The sequence below is a fragment of the Haliotis rubra genome, unplaced genomic scaffold, assembly GCF_003918875.1.
Source record: "Haliotis rubra isolate DU_JTF1 unplaced genomic scaffold, ASM391887v1 Scf246, whole genome shotgun sequence".
In the NCBI taxonomy this organism is placed as follows: Eukaryota; Metazoa; Mollusca; class Gastropoda; order Lepetellida; family Haliotidae; genus Haliotis; species Haliotis rubra.
This window is the reverse complement of record NW_025766514.1, coordinates 176937-189912: the sequence shown is the minus strand read 5'-3', so window position 1 is coordinate 189912 and position 12976 is coordinate 176937. Positions and strand designations below refer to the sequence as shown.

Sequence of the window (12976 nt, the reverse complement as noted above, 5' to 3'; positions counted from 1 at the left end):
ACGGATCACCGACAGCTTGTGAAAAACAGACAAATCCAAAGCCGTGTGAGCAAAGTATATGGCGGATCACAGACGTCCATGTGTGGTACCCAGCAGTATCTAGGTAGTATAACATATTATATGCCTTTTTCGGATATTCGTCAATCATACATTGTCATTAACTTAATCCAATATTTCATCGTTCGAACGTAGGAATTAATATAAACTGGAAACCGTACACACTCTCAATATACTATTGCATTTGGTGTCTGTGGACCGACATTTAAAATATTTTACATGCTTGTAAGTGAACTTTTTCAATGCTATCGTATCTTTTAAACAACAACCCAACCCCCCCAAAAACCACACCCCACCCACCCAACTTCTGACCCATACAAGTATATTGGCTGTCAAATATTTTTATAAATACTTCCAAAGGTATTGGTCCTAATTTCCTTAAATTTATAGTTAATTGAATTAAAGCCTTCTTACTACGAGCTGCAAGTTCTGAGACAGCTTGCCCGAGACTACAATTACACGTGAACACAAAACCTAGATCTTTGTAGCTGTTTACCGTTTCAATGTTTCTCCCATTATAAAGCCAGTTTTCCTTAACCGCTAATTTCCCACCTCTCCTAAAACAAGAACTTTAGATAAATCTAAATTTACAGTTAAACCCCACTTATCTGCATACGATTGTAAAAAGTCTAGCTGGCACTGAAGACCACCAATAGTATCTGACACAAGAATTACATCATCTGCAAACAACAACTTTAGAATTTCAAGTACATCTGGAAACAATTGGACCCCATGCTTACCATAATTTGTGATTTCTACAGAAAGTTCATTTATAAACAGAGAATAACATTGGACTCAACATACAGCCCTGCCGCAAACCAAATGGACAATTAAAATGTTCCGTTAGCTCGGATTATACTCTGATACACGATTTCACTGTGTTTTATATGCTCATATGAGCTTGTAACATTTTACGGTTTACGCCGTATGATGAGAGTAATTTCCAGAGTTTATCTCTATTTATAAAATCAAAAGCTTTTTTAAAGTCAATGAAAGCAACGTATATCTTTTTCCTTCTTCTACATAGGTTTTTCTCGATGATAGCATACAATGTGAAGATATGGTCAACAACTGAATAGCCCTTCTGAAAACCAGCTTGAGTTTCAGAAACTTTATCCATAAGGCCAGAGTTGACTGAAGATTCACTTTTGACTTCTGACCCATTGAGGAACTCTGAGAAGACTTTTCTGTTCCACTGCCTGTGGTTGAATGTGGCATGTCTGCGGACCCATCATAAACGTTGAACCTGATGAAATTAGTTCAAGATAGGGCCTGTGCATGGTAATGTTCACACCTTTGGTGCAGTCGATTGCTCATGGTTTTACCTGATATTCTGCCTTTGAACAGCTGTCTTCTGGTCCCCGCGCGCGCGCGTGCACGCACGCACGCACGCACACTTTGTCTCTCTCCTCAAGCAGCCTTTGGCGATTACCAAGCAAGTATGATGCACACAAGGTCTCAGACTCTTTTTTATACATTCGCGACCACAGACTATACAGCATTATGCCTACCCATGGCATGCTCACATTGCTGCTTTGTGAGGTACAGCTTGCAACTTAGATACGTTTTCCGATTAAGCAATGTCTGTGTACTGGCATCCCAGGTGCTTGTTTTTCAATGTTGTTGTTTTGTCACTTTAATTTGGAAAATGTTTCACGTTACTCCGCAAACCCGTCTTGGAACAGCATTGAAGTCATTGCCGTGTGTAAGGCACAAGAAACTAAAAGGAATGTCGCGAACTGGTGTCAAGTTTCTAATTTTGTTGTACTTATATGCACGTCAGCATTAATCAAGCACCACCCACTTTTTTATGTAAGGAGGACAGGAAGGCAGTCGGTATCGCCCCCGCCTAGGCTGGAGACACATCTGTAACAATCGAGAAAAACAGCAAATGATTTGGTCTCTAGAGCCCCAAATTGCATATGGCAGCAAATATAGACACACACAACCAGCATACATGCAAACACACATATGTTCTGTAGATTGAATAGTAGACAATACAGCCCCGCCATCCCAGGGTTTGGCCGCCGGCGTTGCTGTCTTCTTCGTCACCCTGTTGGCCTGTGTGTGCAGTTGTTCCAGATCGCCCGCACTACCTTCCAGACAAAAAAAATGCACTTAGGGGAAAGGTACGCTCACTTTTGGGCCAATTCTATCTGGGCATCCTTCTGGATATTGTCTAGTCAACATAGAAAGGATCTTTTTTGTTTTGTACGAAATCTATTGCAATAGTTGGTTGTTTTGCAGGATGTACAAATTTGTCTTCTACGCTATTGCCAACATGTTTGTATGTAGCTTTTGCACTCCCCATACACCAGGAACTGTTCAGGCTGTCAGTGTGGCGGGTTGGAATCTTTGGCGCAGATGGGTGATTCGAATCCAACGATCGTTGCGTGGCGTGGTTACGGGTGGATGGCCACTTCGGGGACGGTCTGCAACGACGGCGGTTTGTTCTTAACGCCCCCAGAAGCAGCACGTTGTGTTCCTGTGCACGTTAAACTGCTGTGCAACTTTGCGATGGGGTGTTCCGGTTTCAAGCATTCCATGGCTCACCATCTTTCATTTTCAGTTAGCCGTGGCATAGAGAAATGCAAACAGATTCTTCCAAATTTGTGTTTTTCCAACCCGTCGACGCCAAGACAATGATGTGGGTGACAATGATTCGAGGTTTTGAGCCACACCTTTTAAAGGGCACGTTTTATGCCTTTTTTCCACAGACTTCTTGAAAGCAGGAAAAACGCATGCGCAACAAAAACTACCGACAGTAGTAAGAGATAGAGTACATAAATTAGGTCTATGCTAAGACATACTAATAGGGAATATCACAGTTATTATTACATGAATTATTTATTTCTTACTTAAAAAGAAATTGATTTCATTAAGATACATAACAGAAAGTAGAAGTGCAGTGAATTTGTGGCGAATTATCAATAAGTTTGGAGAAAACGAACAGTAACAAACATCTGTACGAGAGCTATAGATATCTCCTGATCAAATCAAAGACACATTTGGCTCAGAACAGACACTGTATTTGTAAAGCCAAGTCAAACATTAGTAGTTGATCATGCACTGCTTCCCGAAGATAAATACATGAACATCACTGACATCAAACTTCCTATGCTCTTCAGTCCTGTCCATCTTTTTTTCCATTTCAGACATGTATCACAGTATAGCTTTTACTATGACTTGTTACAGTTGGCTTCACAAATGCACAAGGGGAGGAGGGTGAGGACAATAGCCCCGTTGTCCCTCCAAGATCTCCACCGCCATATACCTGGAATATTGCTGAGTGCGGCGTAAAACTAAACTCACTCATTCACCCTCAAAGATCTCGAGAGAAAAATGGGGAAGGCCAAAACATTCATCGTCCCCAACAGAGACATTCCACTGGTAAGAAACTGAGAGACTCAGTTCAGTCAATTCTGCAAACCTCTTCACGTCAGGAATGTTATATTAATGTTGTTTCTTTAATTTTAACACAACGAGACGGACCTGCAAACGCCAACATTCCCAGAAACCGTACCCCAAGAGCCAAGTACAGAAACCGTACCCCAAGAGCCAACATTCCAGAAACCGTACCCCAAGAGCCAACATTCCCAGAAACCGTACCCAAAGAGCCAACATTCCCAGAAACCGTACCCCAAGAGCCAACATTCCCAGAAACCGTACCCCAAGAGCCAAGTACAGAAATCGTACCCCAAGAGCCAAGTACAGAAATCGTACCCCAAGAGCCAAGTACAGAAATCGAACCCCAAGAGCCAAGTACAGAAATCGAACCCCAAGAGCCAAGTACAGAAATCGTACCCCAAGAGCCAAGTACAGAAATCGAACCCCAAGAGCCAAGTACAGAAATCGTACCCCAAGAGCCAAGTACAGAAATCGAACCCCAAGAGCCAACATTCCCAAGAGAAATCAACCCCAAGAGCCAAGTTCACAGAAATCGTACCCCAAAGAGCCAACATTCCCAGAAATCAGAGCCAGAAATCCAGAAATCATACCCCAAGAGAAATCGTACCCCAAGAGCCAAGTACAGAAATCGTACCCCAAGAGCCAAGTACAGAAATCGTACCCCAAGAGCCAAGTACAGAAATCGAACCCCAAGAGCCAAGTACAGAAATCGACCCCCAAGACCCCAAGAGCCAACAGTACAGAAATCGAAATCCCCCAAGAGCCAACATTCCCAGTCATACCCCAAGAAATCAGAAATCATAACCCCAAGAGCCAAGTACAGAAATCGTACCCCAAGAGCCAAGTACAGAAATCGTACCCCAAGAGCCAAGTACAGATTCCAGAAATCCCCCCCCAAGAGCCAAGTACAGAAATCGAACCCCAAGAGCCAAGTACAGAAATCGTACCCCAAGAGCCAAGTACAGAAATCGATACCCCAAGCGCTAACATTCCCAGAAACCGTACCCCAAGAGCCAACATTCCCAGAAACCGTACCCCAAGAGCCAACATTCCCAGAAATCATACCCCAAGAGCCAACATTCCCAGAAATCGAACCCCAAGAGCCAACATTCCCAGAAATCGAACCCCAAGCGCCATCAAGCCCAGAAATCAAACCCCAAGCGCCATCAAGCCCAGAAATCGAACCCCAAGCGCCGTGAAACCCTGAAAGTGTACACCAATCGCCAACAAACCCACAACACGAACTTGAAACACATGGAAATGGATGGACTGCCACAATTCAGTTCCGGACATTAGGTAATCCAAAATCTGAAGAAATATACACTATCATTACCTACACGGACCAATCAATCAATCAGTTTATTGCATGAAGGCCAGAGGCCCATATACAAAATAAATATGTATGATATGTACAACATATACAATATAAGCGCGTGAAAAATATATAGAGCTACCTTATATTGTAATAGGGATGCTTTACATGAAAGTATTGAATACAGTTTTGTAGCATTAATATTTGAATGTAGCCATTACGGAAAATACAGTTGCCTTAAATCATTATATGCAGGACAAAGAATAGAAAGTGTAATTCATTCTCTACAGTATTACAAAATGGACCGAACCTTTGTGATTTTATAATAGATGAATATCTTCCTTGATTGATATATAAATCATTTAGGCCAAGTCTCAGGGGTATGAAAACATTACGAAGCTTTTTACTACGTAAGTTGTATAGATACGACTCAGGTTCAAGTAAACTCACGATAACAATCATATCTTGAACTTTCATATAAAGATGAGTGCCAGTCTTGTTTAAAGATATCGATAGCCCTGGTATGAAAGTGTTTGATAAACTCATTAACTCAATATGAACGTCGCATTTCTACTACCAACGTAAGTTTAGATCAGTACATCCAGATGAAGCTGAGTAGTCAAGCGACATTGCACGATTGCATTGTGGGAATGTAAACATTGCGAACGTTACCGTGTCGCTGAAAACTTGTGAGTCGAATTGACACATTATAACCGTCGTAAAACATAAACGTAATGTTTCCACCAGTGATGAACCAAGAAACGGGATGCAACGGAGTAGTTTACTGTAGGAGGCCGTACGAGGCGATGACAACTGACATGCATCGTGACCTCGCTTACATTGTGACGTAATGTTAAATGGTTCGATTACGAGGGGGCACACTAGAATGGCGCAGTGACGGGATAACGTCATTCAATTGTTACGTCATCCAAAAACTATACCTTTATTGTCTGATAATGAATTTTTTTTTTTCGATTGTTCTAACCGCTCGGCATCTTAGAAAGTGTAATAAAGCACACTTTCGCCCTGAACTATTATAACGCTAAAGCACTCGGACGCAAGCGTCCTCGTACTTTAACTATAATAGTTCAGGGCGAAAGTGTGTTTTATTACACTATACATGGTGGTAGAGCGAACTGTATTTCTTAATTATAACAGTCACTTGAATTATCACTCTGCCATATATATCTAGTTATAGCATTCACTAGAATTATCACTCGACAAAAGACCTACGAATGAATTGGATTTGGTAATGTTCATTAATGATGCTTCATTTGACAACTTATCGCTGTTATATCTATCGCGAAGAAAGATGGCCCAAACCTATCTAAGCTCTATTCGTATTAATGAACTTTCCCTAAATGCATTTTCAATAGTGTCGACTCGACCTGGAAGGAGAGAGGCAGATGACAGTTTCACGTTCCGATGTGGTCTAGCCGATATTGCAGCATTACAAAGACGATCCTTCCATTCTACAATCACAACTCCATGTTTGTTTCGCTGGAGAATCGGGGGATGATTTTTTCGGGTTGAGCAAAGATATGTTCACAGCATTTTGTACTGGAGTATGTGATTCATACTTCACTGGCGAGCGATGTAAGGTGCCAAGCCTACTCTTCCACAGATTTAGGTGGAAGTATGAATCAGTCGGTTCCATCTTAACTCACTCGGTGGCAACGACAAGATGTCTGCCAGCTATGATCGCCACCCAGACAAATGCCACCTAGGACAAATGCCACCCAAATAAAACAATTAATAGAAAACACAAAATCATGTTTCTCAGATGTATTTGCATGATAATCCATTTTCATTTACACTCACGAGAACAAAATGACATTCATTTAGCTTTCATTATCATTTTGTTTTCATTTTTTCATTTTCAACAATAACAATAATAGACACAATAACAGATAACAATAATAACAATAACAGATAATAACAATAATAATAATAACAATAATAGACACATAACAACAGATAACAATAATAACAATAACAATAATAGACACAATAACAGATAACAATAATAACAATAATAATAACAGATACACAATAACAGATAACAATAACAATAACAATAATAATAATAGACACAATAACAGATAACAATAATAGACACAATAACAGATAACAATAATAACAACAATAGACACAATAACAGATAACAATAATAACAACAATAGACAATATAACAATAATAACAATAACACAATAACAGATAACAATAACACAACAACAATAACAATAACAATAATAGACAATAACAGATAACAATAATAGACACAATAACAGATAACAATAATAACAACAATAGACACAATAACAGATAACAATAATAACAACAATAGACACAATAACAGATAACAATAATAACAACAATAGACACAATAACAGATAACAATAATAACAACAATAGACACAATAACAGATAACAATAATAACAACAATAGACACAATAACAGATAACAATAATAACAATAATAGACACAATAACAGATAACAATAATAACAATTACAATAATAACAACAATAAACACAATAACAGATAACAATAATAACAATAATAGACACAATAACAGATAACAACAATAATAGACACTAGATATTTTATATCCAACATTGGCAATAGTCGCACTATTTAGCACTGAATACGTTATAAAATACTTTATACAAGATGTTGCATGTTTCAAACGTGAGCTCCATATTGACATGACGTTACGAGGCTACGTACACTGCTGGCACTGGCTCTCCCTGAGACGCTGATAGCAGCTGCTGTCAGGATCTGCTGGGCCGGTTCCTCCCATGTCTCTGCCCTCTCTCTGATGGTAGCTCTGATCTTCTGAAGCTATGAAAATATTGGAAATAGTAAAATATAGTAAACTGATACAAATAAAAAAGTAAAATGTAAAGTCTAGATGTTATAGATAAACTTACGGGCGAAAGAAACGTCACCTCGCTTTTTTAATATGTCACAAAACAAGGAACTCAGATTTTGGAAATTTAACAATCATATTGGAAAAGTAATGGATTTACAACATTCTGAATGATGAACGTGTGAACTACAGATATGAATAATCACTTAGTGTACGATAAAAGATATAAAAAAACCAACTTTGGTGACGTTTCTTTCGTCCGTGAGTTTATATAAAGTCAACATTAATAGGAAATACAAATTTTACATCAAAATCAACAGTCCAGATAGCACGTCGGTGGTGGGCCGTGGCCCACCGTAAGCTGTACTTTTGTAAGGTTAGATAACAATTTTGTGCAAGTCTGGATGTGCACAGACCCATGACAGTTACATTCGGACACTTGATGTAATTTCCATCGACTTACATGTTAATTTAGTGTAGCAAAAAATAATTTTCATGAATGTAATTTTCGTAAAATCTGAATCAAATTTTGCACATTTGTGAGGAATTATGTTACCTACAGTCACATAATATCTGTTTAACTTTCCGTTGCTTATTTATCTAATGGCAACAAGTTAATCAACATACATGTTATCAAAGTGAACACATTTTTAAAGAAACCAAATTATTCAAAGTCAACATAGTTTCTATATCAAAACTCAATAAATAATTCGGAACTAACAGTTTAATCACTGTTTTATTTAGCTATAATACTTCAATAACATACCTCTGACTGCACCTGGTCCGGGGCATGTGTGTGTTCGTGTAGAATGCCAACACACTGGTCATCCAATACATGTACCTTCATCGACACCTTACACCAAGGAGACTATATAACGTATCCCTGCTTACACGTACTCTCCTTATAGGCGCATCTCACAATGATAGCAATAAACAACACCACGCGAAAGTCTCTTGTGTTAACAGTAACGTTCAGTACTTAGCGGTTACTGTAAACATGATTTAGTTCCGAGTAGTAAATGTTCCGGTTCGGAATAAATGCCGTGAAATTGAGAATGGATGACACGAATAAAAATTCCGCACATACGGCAAATATTCCATCGAACAGGAACAAATACCGTAGGCCTAACCTATTCCAGTGATTATTGAATGCAAAAGGGACTAATCCAACTTGTCAACATCCGGGATGTCTACTAACTTCAACTTGGTTACATGTTGACTGTAACCTGGCTACTGACTAACTGTAACTTGGTTACATGCTGACTGTAACCTGGCTACTGACTAACTGTAACTTGGTTACATATTGACTGTAACCTGGCTACTGACTGTAACTTGTTACATGTCGACTGTAACCTGGCTACTGACTGTAACTTGTTACATGTCGACTGTAACCTGGCTACTGACTGTAACTTGTTACATGTCGACTGTAACCTGGCTACTGACTGTAACTTGGTTACATGTCGACTGTGACCTGGCTACGGACTAACTGTAACTTGGTTACATGTTGACTGTTATCTGGCTACTGACTAACTGTAACTAGGTTACATGTTCACTAACCTGGCTACCGACTAACTGTAACTTGGTAAAATGTTGACTGTAATCTGGCTACTGACTGACTGTTAATTGTTACATGTTGACTGTAACCTGGCTACTGACTGACTGTTAATTGGTTACATGTTGACTGTAACCTGGCTACTGACTGACTGTTAATTGGTTACATGTTGACTGTAACCTGGCTACTGACTGACTGTAACTTGGTTACATAGTGACTGTAACCTGGCTACCGACTAACTGTAACTTGGTAAAATGTTGACTGTAATCTGGCTACTGACTGACTGTTAATTGTTACATGTTGACTGTAACCTGGCTACTGACTGACTGTTAATTGGTTACATGTTGACTGTAACCTGGCTACTGACTGACTGTTAATTGGTTACATGTTGACTGTAACCTGGCTACTGACTGACTGTTAATTGGTTACATGTTGACTGTAACCTGGCTACTGACTGACTGTTAATTGGTTACATGTTGACTGTAACCTGGCTACTGACTAACTTGGTAACATGTTGACTGTAACCTGGCTACTGACTGACTGTAACTTGGTTACATGTTGACTGTAACCTGGCTACTGACTAACTGTAACTTGGTTACATATTGAATGTAACCTGGCTAATGACCAACTGTAACTTGGTCACATAATGACTGTAACCTGGCTACTGACTGACTGTAACTTGGTTACATGTTGACTGTAACCTGGCTACTGACTGTAACCTGATTAATGAAGGTAACTTGGTTACATAATAACTGAACTCTTTTTAACACAAGATTCATTTAGAATCATCAGTTCGCATTCTGGGGAATCTACAATGTATTTTCATAAAAAGAAAATTAAGTAACTTTCACACATGATAATTGCTTCTTGATAGCCACATGATTTGTTCCATATGGAACAAATACCGTAGGAAAATCTTTTTTTCCTTTCCGTTCCCCCCACGCCCCAATTTTTAAGACCACCCCAACAAACAAAACTCTCTTTTTAGACACTTTATGATGTGTGTGGAAGTTCCTCTTTACCCGGAATAAATTCTGTGTGTGCGGAACGAAATAATTGTTCCGCATGCACTATTACAGGAACAAATGTTGGAATGAAAAGTTCCGCCGGAACTTTTACTATGGGGGAACCAAATCTTTTTCACAAGTACCACTTGCGGGTGGCGCAGCAGATCCAGATCACAACCCAGTCAATAGGCGGATCCAGAAATTTTCAATGTGGTCTTTAGTCATTTTCAAAAGGGGGTGATGTGTGTGTGTGTGTGTGTGTGTGTGTGTGTGTGTGTGTGTGTGTGTGTGAAAACACCCCACCCACCCCCACCCCCACCCCGATCAGCCACTGCAGTGAGTCAACAATCAAAACATTCACCCCCACCCCTTTTGTATTGTCCATAATCCATTGTTATTGTTTTTTTAACATTTCTAGCATGAATATTGATGCGAAAGCTATTTTTAGCTCAAAATCAAAGATGGCCGCCAGATTTTAACCGGGAACTGAAAAGTAGCAAAACTCAGGAACAAAACAATGGTTTTAATATCAAATACCATGCATATTTGATTACGAATATATTTCTCATATGCTGTAAGTCACCAGATCTTTTTTAGTTTGAATTTAGTCTTAAATTTACATTAAAGAGTCATTTTTAGCTCTAAAAGTTATAATGATGAATAAAACCCAATTTCTTCTATAAGGCATATATTTTGTATAGAACTAGTACAATATGAGAAGGAATATTCTTTTACCCTGTTTATCAACTATAGAAGAGGTCTTTACATGAAACTGCGATCCAGGAAATATACTCTTCAAAAAAAAAAAAAAAAAAAAAAGAAACGCACAAGCCATTTTTAGAAGAATTTCTTGCATTAGTTTTAAGAGCTATTATTTCATGTAATCCCAATGGTAAAAGGTGAAAATTCAAACGTCTATAGACAAAGCCTTTACTGTTGTGTTTTCTGTTCTCTTAAGTCCACAAGATGGCGTCAAAGTCAGTTCTTTGTATGGCCACCATTGGCAGCAATTACTGCTCGGCACCGTCTCGGCACAGACTGGATAAGTTGACGAAGTAGCTTTTGATTATCATCGTAGGCGACTTCAATTTCCATTTTGACAACAAGGATAACCATGACACTAAACGAATAATTAATCTTCATGAAGTCCACAACTGTGTACAACTCGTGTCAGAGGCAAGCCACAGAGGTCGACACACTCTGGACTGGATAGTTACCCGTGATTCAGACGCGTATGTCAGTTGTGTTCCTGTATAGGATCTACAGCTCTCTGACCATTTCCATATATTTGTGAGCTTGGACCTCTCAACACCCAGTCCAAATGTGAAGATAACTCGCTGTAGGAACATGCGCTCCCTGGATATGGATACTTTTAAAGACGATTTGCTAAACTCAGACCTTATACTTGAGTCACCATCTGATGCTGAGAGTCTCGTTCTGCTATACAATAGAGTTCTATCTGAGCTGCTATATAGACAAACATGTACCAGTGAAGGACAGAGTCATACCAGTCACTAAAACATCTGCTTGGGACTTCACACCTGAGGTTCGACAAGCGAAAAAAGACAAGAGGAAAGCAGAACGCAGATGGAAAACAATCTTTCCTGGAGATTCATCTCCAAATGTATATTTCAGCCAAAAATCACTCAACAACGGTCATTCGACAAATCAACATCTCAATTCTAAGATTGAAGCCAACGAGTCAAGTCCAAAGTTGCTGTTCAAACTCTTGTTCAGTATCTTGAGTAAACACTTTGAATCGACACTTCCGACATCTGATGACAATGAAGTAATAGCACAGACATTTTCGGATTATTTCTACAAAAAGATCCAGGAACATTCATGACAAGATTTCGTCTTCTGCGGCTGTGGATGAAGCTGATATTCCTCCAAAAATGTTTGATGGCACGCCTCTGACTCATATTGATAGTTTCACTGATATTTACCAACATTAGTGCTGATTATTAACTCTTCTATTTCATCTGGTTATGCCCCAAGTGTACTCAAGTCAGCTCTAGTTAGGCCACATCTGAAGAAATCAAGCCTTGATTAGGAGGATCCAAAAAACTACAGGCCTGTTTCAAACTTAGCATATATATCCAAACTCATTGAACGTGCAGTCTCCAGTCGTCTCATGGGCCACCTTTCCTGGCATAACCTCTATGAGGTGTTCCTATCAGCCTGCAGAGCACACCACAGCACAGAGACGGCCCTGCTGAAGATCCCGAATGACCCACGATGTGGTATTGACACAGACAAGTGGCCCTGCTCACATAACTTGGCCTAAGCAGTGCCTTTTGACACAACTGATCACCAGAGACTCCTCAAAGACTTCATGCAGAACTTGATTCAGCTTTTATCCTGGCTGGCATCTTATCTACAGGACAGGACTCAAACCGTTGTTGTTGGTGAGTCTGTGTCAACCGCATCTAGGCTTGAGTGCGGAGTCCCTCAAGGATCCGTGCTTGGTCCGATCCTCTTCACCCTCTACACTGTTCCACTTGGCTCTGTTGTAGCAAACCTTAATCTTGACCACTTCTACGCAGATGACACGCAGCTGTGGAAGTTATTTCAACCAAACACAGAGTCAGCTATTGCCAGAAGATATTCATGGAAGTAGTATAGAGGCCTTTATGGGGGCAAGATCTATTTTTAGCTATGGGGCTTTATAGGGTCAAAATCTATTTTTAGCTATGGGGCTTTATTGGGTCAAAATCTATATTTAGACCATGACTCATGTGAACATCTGGTGTGTCTATTTTTAGAA

The 12976-nt window shown here is 39.5% G+C and overlaps 1 protein-coding gene across 1 annotated transcript; it reads left to right on the top strand.

Annotated features, from left to right (window-relative positions):
* The first annotated feature begins 3399 nt into the window (after positions 1-3399).
* Positions 3400-4672, top strand: LOC124279091 (protein IQ-DOMAIN 14-like). The gene is made up of 2 exons (XM_046714890.1): positions 3400-3447; positions 3572-4672. Exons 1-2 carry the CDS (start codon positions 3400-3402, stop codon positions 4670-4672), a joined length of 1149 nt encoding a protein of 382 aa, XP_046570846.1.
* Positions 4673-12976: the final 8304 nt, after the last annotated feature.